At 38.7% G+C, this 14731-nt stretch overlaps 1 protein-coding gene across 1 annotated transcript; it reads left to right on the plus strand.

Moving 5' to 3' along the window:
* Positions 1-348: 348 nt before the first annotated feature.
* On the plus strand, positions 349-13160 carry LOC139711635 (sialin-like). Its single transcript, XM_071623495.1, has 10 exons — positions 349-469; positions 3920-4137; positions 6709-6948; positions 7548-7635; positions 8180-8275; positions 9286-9410; positions 9895-10050; positions 10638-10770; positions 12085-12326; positions 12984-13160. The coding sequence occupies exons 1-10, from the start codon at positions 349-351 to the stop codon at positions 13158-13160; spliced, it is 1596 nt and encodes a 531-aa protein (XP_071479596.1).
* Positions 13161-14731: the final 1571 nt, after the last annotated feature.

Here is a 14731-nt window from a genome sequence, read left to right on the forward strand (position 1 = left end):
GAAATGCACAGCAAAATCATAAACACTATTTATGTAGTAAGCAATCCAGATCAAACCGGCTGTGTGGTGTATTTACAACGTCTCTGAATCTCTGATAATGAAACACATACAAGAAGACGAAGGGCATGTTTTTATAATCGTCTATGGACAGATCGCATCATTCTTCTGTATCTGTCTCGCAGCGGGTCCCGACAAGCAGCATCAGCGTTTCCACCGTTTCACAAGCAGACGGGCGAGAAGAAGTAACGCTCAAGTATACAACCGCTGAATTTTGTTGTGCCTTGATTTGGCTCACCGTCATAACGTCCGCAGGAATTGCAATAACTTCATTAGGTATAATCACAGAAAATGGGATTGGGAAGAAACCCAGGGGATCGACCATTCAGAGTCGAGCGGGACGGCAGCGGCGATGGCGTAAAGGGCAGGAGCCAACATGACGAGCTTGCCCCGCTGCTGCCACAGAAAACAGGTAAGTTGATCCGTACTCTACGAGATCCTGCTATCTTCACAGACTTTTTACATCTTCCTATAAAGCAATTAGATTACTTTCCACGTGTATCCTGTCATGTAACTTGAGGGCGTTGGATGTTAAAAAAAAAGAAGAAGAAAGGAATACATGGAAATACAGTAAAATATTCGAAATGGTGGTGTCTGCTTTCCCCCTAAAACATAGCACAGAGAGCCACAACACTTAATCGAAGCAGCGTCACACCGTGTTATTGATTTGCCTATAGCTCATGGAAACACTTATTCATTTCCTTGTCTTTAATATGTATCTGCTCATTCAAACGTTTAAGCATGAAATTATCAATAATTATTCGAAACAAGCGATGTTTTGTGTAACATGAGTTTGTATAAAATTATAGACACAACCAGTTGTAGAGGATATCTAGACAGCAGACATCGTTTGGAGCTCTCCGCATTACCACCTAGTCCTGAGAATGGTCTATGGATAATGGATTGAAATGATTATATTTATGTAAACATTTGAAGCTTTTGATTTGCTTTATTGGTTTCTGTATCATCATTGTACATACACATTCATATACAAACATAAATATAAGTTGCATTTTCTTCTTCATTGCCTTTGTACAATGTACATCAAGAGTACAACAAAACATACAACAATGAATAATACAGAGGGGCTACAGCATAAGCGTGGCTTGATTTACGTGCAGCCCCCGTAGCATTTTTACATAATAATATAATATACATCGGAAGGGGAATAGGAGGGAGGGATGACTTGCTTCGCTTTTGTTTTCACGTTGATGTGATATCCATCACAACTATTATACAATATTTTACATCACAACTATTACACAATATTTTACAAAATTAAGCTAGTTAGGTGAAATTGAATATAAGATTTGCTAAATAGTTTTCCCGCGAGGGGGAGGGACGTGTTCTTTCCCTCAGCACAGGGCAGATCATTGTACAAAGGATGCATAGGGCGTTTTATTTTTTTCTCCTTTAAATGTCTTTTACTTTGATCTCTTACTGCAGATCTAAGAGATCACGGGAAATAAGCCAGTCTCCCAGGACTTTCCCGATACATTTCTCTCTTGTGTCTTGTCCCACACACACGCGTAGATCATTATTCCTTGCACCCCTCATAATCTTGATGATATTATCATTATGCTCTTTTTTTAGACCTACCGGTCAAAAAATATACACGGCCGATACAGAACGGAGATGAAAGCATTGAGTAATGATATGATTGAGAGGTTTATGATTCAATGCAGCATGCGTAATTCATATTTGACATAAACACCCTGCCCTTTCCCGAGATTTGTTTCCTCTTCGCACATTATCCGCAATTTCATAAGTTTTCTTCCTGTAAGTGATAAAAAAGTATTTTGCATAGACACCTCTACAATAACTTATTCTCCGGTAGTCCCTACATAAAGATTCCAATTAAAACAAAAGCAAAGAATTAGGATTCAATACAAACAGTCAGTGACGTCGTCTATTCTGAAATGCCTTGCTGCCTTGTGCTCCTGTCACAAAACAGTTAGAGCGAATAGCTGTATGTCCCATTTCCAAGTCAGTTTAGGTAATATGAAATTTAATTTAATTTTTTGAAAACATTGTTACAGAACAGTAATATGCAAACGTTCCAAACCCCTCTGATATATTATTATTTTGGGCGTCAGACAAATCAAGTGAATGTCGTATTGCTGTTTTCGAAATGTTTGACAAACAATTTCTGACGACTAAAATTCAAAAAATGAATGTCTTTTGCCCACGCTTTCCATCTTATTTTTCACAATTTTTTTTCCATAAATTATACTATAGTAATGAGGAGTTGGGTGTGGGAGGGGAGGGGAATGAGGGAGGGATCGAGATGACAAACAAAACAGAGTATATGCAGTGTGTATGAAATTCATCTGAACATTACATGCATGCATCTGTAAAATGATTATGATAGCTGATAGACTAATTCCATGAACGCAGTGGCGGATCCAGGGGGGGGGGGCGCGCAACCGGGGCACCCCCCTTTATTTTTTCGCAAGAAACAAAATTAATAAAAAGAAAAAAAAAGGAAATGAAACCCGGAAGTGGCACCAGAAATGTTAGTTGTGCCCCCCCCCCCCTTTACAGAATTCCTGGATCCGCCCACATGACCCATGTGAACGTATGTCATCTTCCCCGATGCTATCGTCTAATACTTAAAGCGGAAAGCAATTTGGATCTGTTCACATACTCCACAAGCAATATGTAGCCTGGTACTGTGACATAAATCCGATGTTCCACAATGGCTTGATAGTGCAAAACGAAGGTTACGATCAGTGTTGACTTTAAAGGGAAGCAGTCCTGAGATTTTCACTGTACTGATAATTAAGAAGAGTAAAAAATATAACCTTTCACCAATTTATACGCGTGGACATCAAAAATTGTCTCCGTACGCGATTTTAAAAAAATAATTCCTGCAAGCGATCGTGTAAGAGCCTGCCAAAAGGTGCAACGTCATTGATGCCCTACTCTCAAGTTGACAGCCGTAACTCAGAAAACCAATTTAAGTGTTCAAAATGATCATATCTGATTTTTTCATAAAATGTGACAATATGTGGTTTTATTATTTCAAACAAAATATTTCAACCTTATTTATATATATATATATATATAATTAATATAAAAATAAATAGTAAACATGTATTTATAAATAACTAGGGATGACGAGCAGAACACCGCTGGAAAGAGTTGTGCATCGATGACGTATGACTCTCCGCCAAGACTTGCTCATTTGCAGAGTTACACTTTTTTAACCGAAGTGTACGAGCTTATTTGGTGATTTGAAAGTTTGTTTTTGATGAAAGTAGTTCATTGGAGGTACCAACAACAACATATATTTTTTTTTTAATTTCGTGAGGACTACGTCCCTTTAAGGGGACCTCCGGATGATTTTCAGATTTCTACATTTGAACAACTATAAACTATAGTTAAACTGAGTACAGAGTTTCAGAAATTATAGTGACTGGCATGAGGAATGAGAATGTTTTCAAAATTCATAACAATTTGCAATGAATACGGATGATGAAATGGCAGCCTCACCGTAATCATGAGTTGGGGCTCAAGGAAGCAGAACAAAGAAGAAGGCATGCAAAGATTCTTCACAGGTGAACTGGTTGAGCAAGCGGTATTGTAAGAGAATTATACACTGCTACATTTCTGAAATATGTGAGGCTCTCACATCATCAACACTGTTCAGTGTAGTTTGTTTAAGATTTTTAGTTAATTGGTTTCTCTGCTCAAGGACCACAATAAATTTCACGAATCTATACATGAAGGTTTCGATTTATGTACTGCATTGTGTAAAATTATGAAAATCATCTGGAGTGCCCCTTTAACTGCTTTCGAATTTGTTTTAATCGTTTGTTTGTTTGTTTGTTTTCTTTGTTTCTTCTGTCATTATGAAAAGTGGCGGGAAACAGACTGTGCTCCACTCGTTACATCCTCAGCTACATGATTTGTCTGGGTTTTACTATGAGCTACATAGCCCGTGCTAACATGAGTGTCGCCATAACTGCTATGGTCAATAGCAGCTACAGTGCTACCTACGACAACAGCTTCAACTTTTCATCCATCGAAACCTGCCCACCTCGCTACGATGAAGACAACATTAGTTCGCACGGCAAAGTAAGACCTCATCATAGTTAATAAATAGCTTTGTTTTCACTGGTTGTAGACGGAGGGAGAAAAAAAATACTTGGGCTTCACCAACGGTGAAATTATTTCATATTTTGATAAAACTGTAGGGTGCTGAATTGCAAGCCTAGCTAAATTCGACCGATATAAGAGAGAAGCTATGCATCACACACAACTAAATTTTAACTCAAGCGTGGCGATGAAATAACGCTCCTAAGCGTTAAAGAGGTCCCATTTATTTGTATACACGTATTAAAAAAAAATCGCATTGATGCTTCGTGTCAGAGTCCCGTTCTACAGCATTGTTCAATATTTAAAATCTAAATTTTTGAATATCATATTAAGTTTGTGAAGGTTATTTTGTTAGTAGCTCTGGGCCCTATTTTGTAAAGAGTAAAAATTGATTATACAGTTGGTTTCAACTGTAATTCTATGACAGCCTGTGTGGTAAGGACATTTAAAATCGACTTTATCTTTTGATAAAACGGGGCCCAGAGCGTAGAATATCAACATTATTTATTTAGTTTGCAGTTAAGGGGCACATCAGTCACAAGTGCTATACGCGGACTTGAATGCAAACTACGCCACGAAATAATCCTGTGCATCATTTGTTTTATAAAATGGGTCGAAAACTAACAGCATTTTTCACGTACATTTGTGGGTCGATACCAGTCAGCTACATGTAGCACTCGCTCAAGAGTCTAGATGTCCGAAGATGTTCGTCCCAAACATTTACGCACGTCGCACTCGGAAATCCTGCACATATGAGTCCTGTACGTTTAAGAGTATACGTACGCCACATGTTATGCACAGGAAAGGCCACATCAACGTGAAAACAAAAGCGAAGCAAGTCATCCCTCTCTCCGAACTAGAAGTTGTTTACAGGATTGACAGCGCGGATAGTAGCGCGCGACGCACTTGTAACAACTGATTGAGTGCGCACTACTAGTGTAAACATTATGACGTCAGGCCGTGCATGTTAGTGAGAAATTAATGCACCTACACGTGACTCATTTTAGCGCTTCCAATTGGCTACATTCTTGAACCCATTTTATAAAGGACTACACCCACAGTTGTAGAAAGTATTTTGTGATGGTGTTGAAAGTGTTCACCTGGCACTTCGTGGTGTTAATTTGACGCTGTAGCTAGGGATACTTTTGACATTGCGCTGGTATTGATTTGATAATGAGACTGCATGGTGTTGATTTGATATTGCTGGTGTTAATAATAATGGTTTAACAACCGTCCAGCTTCAATAGGAGACCACACCAACTGGTGTTACTGTGCACCTGTTAATGTGTTCACACGTTTGTTTGTTTTTTTTTTTGCTTTTGTTTTTTTTTATCAATACTTTATCGGAAAATTCTTGATCGTTTTGTTGAAGTTCAAAATCAAGAAGAATAACAGGAAGTAAGAGCTATTAAAAAAATAGCAACAAGTTTATATTTTGAAATGACACCCGGAGGTGCTAATCTAACACCATAAATGAGCACCCGAAATTTAACACCAGCTCGGTGTTTCAAATTTAACACCGAACTTTTTGCGATGTTGTATTACTGATGATTCTCGGGTCTAGTTTGCAATCTATGTGAATGTTATTATCATGATAATGCGTTTTTATTTTATACTATCCCATCACCCTGAAATCAACAACATGCTTAGAACAATCCATTTAGACCTAACAATATATATCCGCAAGAAAATTTAAGTACTACTTTAACCTTAAAAAAGAAAGTCACATGTTCCACTTAAAGGGATGGTACAGTATTGGTGGAGATGAGAAAGGGGCTTTAAACTTTTTGTGAGATACCAAGAAAACACTTATAATATACAAGTACAGAGCATACCATTTTAAGAGGAATTCAAAGTTTATTTGATGAAAATCGGGTTTGGAATGACTGAAACATCTAAAAACAAAGTAAAACAAAGCGATCGTAATAAAGTATGGGTCCCACACTCTATCAGAATCGCTCTTTTTTTGGATATCTCAGCCATTTCAAAAACAATTTTCATCAAATAAACGTTGAATTCCTCATAGAATTACGTGCTCTTTCATATTTCATAAGAGGTTTCTCATTATCTCACCAAAAAATAAACCTGAAATTAGATCTCAACCAAATCTGTACGATCCCTTTAAACTTGAGCAAACCGTATAATCTCGTGTAACTGCTCCTTTTTACCTCTTTGCAGTTCAAAGTCTCCAATAAAGCTGTGAAAAGAAAGTTTCTCTATATATCTTGTTTTTAATTAACAGTTCATGTAATATGAAATGCCAAGATATGAGATACGTGAATTTTTGGATTAGCGGGGACGGAACATGTCTTTGTAACGTTGTTGTTGTTGTTGTTGCTGGTGTTTCGAAACAGGGGAAACATGATTGTTGACGAAATATTAATTTACTAAGAATAATTATATGATAAATAAACATACGCTATTTTCAATCATCAACCATTTTTCCAAAATATTATGACATTATCCCAAATTAAGACGAATGTTACACCGCATACTTTTCCACCTTGTGATATGTATATTTGTTTAAATGGTTGTTAATCTTTTCCCCAGGATGGAGAGTTCCCTTGGGATGCGCACACCCAAGAACTGATTCTGTCCTCGTTCTACTATGGCTTCCCCGTCCTGCAGATTCCCGGCGGACTCCTCGCCGATGCTTACCCGAGATCCTCTCCCTGGGTCATCGGCTTTGGTCTGGTGCTCTCCGCTATCTGCAACTTCTTTGTTCCGCTCGCTGCACGCAGCGGAGTGACGGCGCTCGTCACGATAAGAATCATTCCTGGACTTCTGGAGGTAGGGGATAAAAGTGAATCTATTTCAAAGTCTTCTCAATAATAATGGAATTACAGAATACCGGTTTTGCGTCATATAAATTAGCATATTGGTGCGTTTAAGAGCCGCCGGAGGCGGCTCTCCCTTGGAGATGAATTTCAGCCCGAAGAGCTGAAATTCGTCTTTCCCGTCGTTTGGGGCCCAAAAAAAAGCCCGGGAACGGAACGGCCGTCAAAAAGTAGTTTGACCACACAATTTTTATGAAAACTGAGTGGTTTCGGAGGAAATCATATGAGAAATCATATGAGAAATCATATTAGTGAAATATTAAAGCATACATTTCTAAGAGGAATTCAAGGTTAACTTGAAGAAAATCAGTGTTGAAATTGCTGAGATTTCCAAGAGAAAAGCAACACAAAAATGATCCAGATAAAAGGTGGATCCCAGAGATTTTTATTAAAATCAACAACTTTCAATTTCTCTTACAATCATGTTCTTTCATACTTCATATGAATTGTTTCCAATTATCTCGCAAAACAGTTGCAATCTGAATCCCCATCTCAGCCAAAACTATTTTTCATCCCTTTAAAGTTAGTGCAGTTTTCTTTTTTGGCTTACAGAGCGGTTCATATCCTGCTGTATACTCTCTGCTGACTCGTTGGTCCCCCAGAGCAGACCGGAGCAAACTCCTGGCCATTGCACTGTCTGGTGAGTCCAGATATGTTATCATAAGACCATGATTATTAAAGGTTGGATAAAGCATACCATAAAATGAATATTGATGATGCTTCTTGGGGATATTTTGTATTTGGAAGGCTTTATGTGAGAGCACATGAATCCTATTTGAAAATTTATAGTAGCTTACCCTAATTTCATTCCATAAAATGTGTTTTTGTGTCTTGTGTGTCTTACACATGTCATCACATAAATATGGGCGGTGAGTTAGCTCTGTCGGTAGCGCGTCTGCCTCACAGTCCAAAGGATCCCGATTCGATTCGCGGAGAGAGTCACAACTCGTGCACGTAAAAGATCTCACTTCATTTTTACATCGCAAAGAGCAATGGTGTTTGACCCGGTGAGTGGTCCCGATCCACATCCAACTGGAACTCATAAAAGACCAGCTATTGCAGCTTAATGTTGGCTATCCAGCCATCTTCTCAGATGAAAATGAAACAAATAAACGAACATAATGCATTTTCATTACTTATTCGAAAAATTTAATGGCAGGACAACATTTTCTTGATATTAACAGGAGTATCAAGTGGTCAAATAATTGGTCCTCCGATTTCTGGCGTCATATCCCAGTCTGAAGCTGCAGGTGGCTGGCCAACAGCGTTCTACCTGTGTGGTAAGCAAAATCCAGTTTAATTATGTGCATGGCGTCGGGCGGGGGGGGGGGGGGGGGGTGCGTAAGGTGTTAGCTGCTGAAACCCGGAAGTGGAACCAGAAATGTAAACGCACCCCATTTGGTAACGCCCTAATGTGTAATAACCGTGGTCTCTCTCTCTATCTAGAGATCTTTTCACTTCACTTGCCTTTAATGTGTGAATGAGAAATTCAGCCCAAACCAATCCGTTTCCATACCAAGTGCCGAGTTCTTGGATTTTTATATTCAATGGATCTTGCTGGCCTTCTTTTGCTTATAGTGTCGAGCACGTGGGCTTTATTTCCCTCATCGTGTCTAGCTCGTGGGCCCGTTTTACTTGGTGCCAACTCGTGGAGTATATAATTTGATGGTCTAGGTCCAGTGGCGGATCCAGGCGGGGTTGCACCGGGCGCACGCCCCCCCCCCCCTTATTTTTTGTGAAAACAAAAGAAATTAAAACAAAATTGGGGATGGGGAGCGTACGCCCCCCCCCCCCCTTTGATTTTGTAAAGGCGCCCCCTCTTTACGGAATTCCTGGATCCGTTTCTGAGGTCTCATGGATTTTTCTTTTGTATGGCTCGTGGGTATTTTCTTATTGGATGACCCCGTTTGGCTTTGGAGGATTTCTTCTTTTTTTTTTCTTTTTTTTTGACGTGCGTGGTTTACTTCATTTACACAACATGTATCTGTGCATCTAATCGTCCTTTCAGTCCTTGAGTGCATTTTCGAAAATGACTTGCAAGGATTTCAGAATATTATGACATAACGTGTTACAACAACGACATAGTAATAACCACTATGATCTTGTCATTGTCCATATCGGCAGTGATCATAACATTGCTTATAATTTCGGTTATAATAGATATGACATTGATAAGTTTTTCATCTCGTTCTCACGCAGTGTAGATCAGTACAATAACTTTCGCAGTACGTCAAATACACAATTACACGTTCTGTTCAAGTCACATCAATTTTTCTTCCTCATTAACCAGGGTCTTTCGGCATTGCGTGGTTTATTCTGTGGAAACTGCTTGTCTACGAGTCACCAATGTCTCATCCGAGAATTTTGAATGAAGAAAAAGATTACATCCTGGCAGAGCTGCAGCTCGATAAAAAGGTAAAATTAAAAAGCAAACAAAAGAATTCACAAGACATATTTATACGCATTTTGTAGAAGAAAAAGTTACTCATATATTCATTGATTATAAGTCGGTTTTTTTTTTAAATTTCCAGTTAATAACTTTCATATCGATGAACAGTTTCGAACATTATGTCATCTTACCCCAAGGAATGGTTGTTGATGTTGTAGTGCCCAAGCCTTGTCTCAAGCTACATGTACGCCCATTATCGTCAAAATTGTTGTATAAAACAAAAAATGACTGACCCTTGTTGCGCTGGAAAAAGATATCGCTCTTGGTTGTAAAATTAATGAGACGCTCTAAATATCTTAGTTTTGCCTAGTCGAAAGGAGCATGCAATCGTTTGCCCGGTGTGAAATGTTGAGCCATTGCACTCGTCACCATTTACGACTTGCGTATAATTATTAAAACCGATTCTAAGTCCCGCCATTTTCACGTCTCTTGATATTTGTATGATAAAAGATCCGGTCCAGCAAGTATCCCTGGATGTCGATACTGACCTCACCACCGTTACTGGCCACAGTGTTCGCCGACTTTGCCGTTAACTGGGTGCTATTCATTTTGTCCACAAATCTACCAATATTCCTAACGGAGGTACTTCAGTTCAACGTATCACAGGTAAAAAGCATTCTAGATATTTTACTTTAATAATCAAACCGCATGAGTGTATTTTTACATATCGAACAGGCAGTTAAGAAGTGGTGACTTGTAAAACCAAAATTTGTGTTCTCCCTCAGCAGTGGGAGGAAATGAATTACAAAGCTAACGTCGTTATAAGAGGAACTGTGGTGGGAAAGAAAGTGGTGAAACATGTATGTGAAAATATCTGTATGATGTGTTCAATATACGTACTAGGTATGCAAACTGATAGGCCTTCTATCATAAAAAGCATGCATAAAACCAAATGGGATATGTAATACGATGCTATACAACAGAAATGTAAACATAAATACCAGAGCGATTACTAATAATCAATAATACAGTGCACTCCCGTTATAACGAACACCGCAACATTATCCACTCTATGTATTCTATCGTTTATCTGTTCGGTTATAACGAAATTTTGATATAACGAAAGAAAACTACCGGTCCCGAGTACTTCGTTATAACGGTAATCCACTGTAATAACCACAAATAATCAATAAACACTCACTGCAATAAGAAATAATGAACTAAGTGGTGTTAATTTTTCCCTTTCTCCGTAGGCTGGTTTTATCTCCTCCATTCCCTATATTCTGTTTTTCATCTTCATCACTGGAGGCGGGATTCTTGCCGACGCCATTCATTCCCGGGCCGGGATTTCCATCACAGCGACAAGAAAGATCATGACCACACTCGGTATGCGATTCGCTGCTCTGATTTTCTTGGTCGTATATTTACAGGGCCGGCGGAACCAGTGGGGGAGGGGGGGGGGGGGGGTGGTGGTGGATAATACATAACCGCTTGAAGACCCCCCACTTTTATTTTCTGTTGCCCCGGAAGTGGCACCAGAAAAAAAAAAATAAAAAAAAGCTTGGTCAATTTTTCTCAGTGTTGTCACAGGGGGCTTAAAAGTGCGGGGGACCTTTTTTTGTTTTGTTTTGCTATGTTTTTTTTGGTTTTTTTTTTGTTTTTGTTTTTTGCTTGTCAGCTGAATAAACCCGGAAATGGCACGGTAGTGTACATTAGGCCTAATTCCTCCAATGTTCTTGAATTCCTCGGGCCTTGTCGGAGCCGTGTGCTACAGTAGCACACGATTACTTCTATTATTTTTATTCACGAAATGCAACAATAGCTGTTAATTGACGGTTAATAATTGTTATTTCAAGTAGACGTAGGTAGGCCCCTACTATCTAATTACATATTGTAGAGAGGATACCAATCATCCTTATAATATTAGCATCATGGGATTATTGCCTTCAGGCACTACTGGGCGCTATCCTTCACAATTTTGATCGCTGTTATTGTCATTAAATATTGGTCTTGCAAATACTTCGATGTGAAACCTATACTGTATACTTCACGAGCTACTCTATAGGCTATCTCACTACCATTTGCGCATTGATGTCACTACCAAGATAACCCACGTCACAGAAAGGTCGTAGAACGTTTCCATTTACTTATTTATTTTCTATCTATTCATTTTTTAGAGAGAATTTGGGGGTGGGGTAGGAGAGTCATTTCTTTTTATCCTGTGGGTTTTTTTCTTTTCAAAGTTGAGTTCAGTTGAGTTTATTTATTTGACCACGGTGGAGAGCTTGCTATCAGCTAAAAGCTGTTTTTCAGCAAGGCCGTGAAATGATTAAAAAAAAAAAAAAACATAGAAATCATACAATGAAGAGAATGCAAATAAATACCATAATCATCACAAACGAACACCAAAAAAGAAAAAGTGAAAAAAGTCACAAAGTATGCAAGAGGATTATTATCATCTTGCCCTTTTTTAAGAACCAAAGATAGGGGAGGAGCTGCAGCCCCATGCTCGGCCCCTGATTACGTTATGCCTAATTAGTATGGAAACCTTGGAAAGTTGATGTAGAGTATAGTGCGTGTGAGTTTGATACAAAATTGTCTGCAGACCTTGTAACAAGAATGGTACTTGTAGCAGGTGCATCCGTCCATGTTCTCATTGTGACATCTTGTGGCAACATTGTGACGTTCTTGTTCACTCAGGGCTGCTTCCGTCCGCACTATTCCTCATCCTTGGCGTCTACGTGGGCTGTAACGCGGGTCTAGCCATAAGCTTCCTCTCCCTCGGGCTCGCCTTCACGGGTCTGTCCTACTCAGGCGCCATGATCACGCCCATGGAATTCGCTGCTCCCTACGCAGGTATTACGGTGGCTATCGCGAATACCTTCGCCGTATGCAGCGGATTCATCGGACCACTGGTTCTTGGAATGTATACAGAAAATCAGGCAAGTTCCACTCTGTGAATTAAGACTGACCATAATAGCAATACCATTAATCTAATCATCTGTTAGTAATCACACACAATTTAATACACTTCACTTCTCTCATAAAGAACGCGACCATAACAAAATCTCCATTACAACGAGTTTAAAGTTCAGGTTCGATATCTTTTATATAGGCTACATCTTTAATTTATACATATTACTGGTCGGGTAAAGCGAAATTTCGATATAACGAAAGAAAACTGGCGAAGACTTCGTTATCACTTGAATCACCTGTAAATCCCTTGCTTACGTCGTGGGGGGCACATTACAACTTTAAGTTCAGAGACTCCAACTCTCCCGTTTTCGACGGGAGATCTCCCGCCGACAACCCATTTTTGCTAAATCTCCCGTTCTCCCGCTTGAAATTTAATTTCTCCCGCCCTGGCTCTGTGTCTCCCGTTGGAAAGGATTTCTTACTTATTGCTATCGTATGTTGAAAAATATGCCTTAGATAGCACCAAAGAGCATCTAGAACCCTAGGAACTTCGCGCTTCGCACACATATACTTGGAGTCTCCCGTTTGCTGGGGGTTTCGGGCGGGAGAATCTCCAGATCAGAAGATGCTTGAGGTTGGAGTCTCTGTAAGTTCATTTTGTTTTCTCCGTTTCTTAATTTCAGGCTGACATCAGTGGATGGAGGACGTTTTTCTGGATCACTGCGGGTTTGATCCTCCCAGCCTGGGCTTTCTTTATGGTGTACGGCTCCTCGGAACCCCAGCCATGGGCCATCCTCGAGGTAAAGCAACCAGACAATCAGAACGACGAGAAAAGACACCTGCTTGCAGCAACCCCTTAATTGGTTACTGCATGGCTAGCTGGTAGCGCATCAACGCAATTCCAGCGCGTGCATTTATTTGTCATTTAAAAGAAGCACAGACCTATCAAAAGTTAATCTGATACGAAGAAATAACATTCATTTACTGCAAAAAAAAAAATGTTTAAAAAAATGGTAAGAATCGGATAAGAATTACGTAAGTAATGAAAATTGTGAAATTTCGCTAATTTTCACAGAAGACTTATCAAACAGTCAATATAAATAAGGTCAAATTAGAAATTGAGGTACATGTAGTTGCTGATGTCATCCCCTCGCAATTTATCAATTATAATTTGTACATAAAATCTTCCAGATAATTTTCCATTTTTTGTTTAAACGTATTCCTGCCTCACTCTTAAATTTTGATACATCTTACTAATCTTCTGTTGTTATTCAGTCAGGAATAATATGTTTTGCAACACTGTGGCAGAGGTTGCAATTCCCCATTGCTACGATATATCCCGCTTCTGATTATGAAATACAAGGCAATTTACGAGTTACACTTCACAAAATTGTCGCGTTGTAAGAGGGCATGCACCTCCATTTTCCACACATCCGACATGTAAGAGCTTGGTGATTAATTTTCTCTTTTGTTTCTTTTCTTTACAAATTAAAGATTAAAAATTAAATTGCTAGATACAAGTATGATGGATTCACTTGTAGCGTTTATTTCAGTTATTCAGAGACATTATTATAGCCAATGGAACTCTATCATCGCATCTCCTGAGCAGCCCTGTGCTTTTGACCTTACCTCATTTATCAATGTATTGTTAAATTGCCAAAATTGATTTCTGCCTTATAGAATCAACTGCAGCTGCAATAGTATGGACTTCATCATTCTAGAAAATGATGCATTCACGTTTCAAAGATTCATCTTATTGCAATGAATTAGCTTACATGAGATTTTAAATTGTCAATAGTTAAATCTGTAGACATATACCTATGTATATATCTGCATTTTTATACTTTTCTAATATCTTTGTAGGGGTGAATCGTGGGATTTTGCAATACAATTCACTATATCTAGACACTTGCAATATTGTCACTTGATATTGTTTGTAAATTACATTTTTTGCCAGCTTTGTCTTTTATCTTTGTCGCGATGATATTTTTGTTTTAATAATAAAGAGTAATGTTATGGAGTATTCCGTGTCAATATTTACATTATATTTCTGAACTCATCTTCTTTACGTTATCATTTTCATCTGTGTGTCATGTACCTTTGTCATATTCTATTTCCGATTTATGAAATTAAATCCAGCAAAGCTGGTAGTCTTTGTATTTCTACGTTTATGTTTCGTTATCAATTTGTCAAACCATCAGTGGGATCTATGATTACAGTATTATTATTGAATCTGATGTCGAAAGTTGAAGAGACTGCAGGGAAACTTTTACTAACAAGTACAAGAAGCTTAGCATTAGTCAAAGTATCACGAGCCGAGAATCTATCCTGATAGTGGAGTATTGCTTGAGTAGCAACACTTTGGAGATGTCCAATCTAGACATTTTCGACTTTTTATTTGTAAAGATGCAAAAATCATTCAAAAAACGAA

This window comes from Diadema antillarum, unplaced genomic scaffold, assembly GCF_040938485.1.
Source record: "Diadema antillarum isolate AM-2024a unplaced genomic scaffold, OU_Dant_1.0 seq00001677_RagTag, whole genome shotgun sequence".
NCBI classification, from domain to species: domain Eukaryota; kingdom Metazoa; phylum Echinodermata; class Echinoidea; order Diadematoida; family Diadematidae; genus Diadema; species Diadema antillarum.

Coding starts and splice junctions, on each gene's coding strand:
- LOC139711635 (XM_071623495.1), top strand. CDS start 349: ATGGGATTGGGAAGAAACCCAGGGGATCGACCATTCAGAGTCGAGCGG. Junction 470..3,919: donor GCTGCTGCCACAGAAAACAG/GTAAGTTGATCC, acceptor CATTATGAAAAG/TGGCGGGAAACAGACTGTGC. Junction 9,411..9,894: donor AGCTGCAGCTCGATAAAAAG/GTAAAATTAAAA, acceptor GTATGATAAAAG/ATCCGGTCCAGCAAGTATCC.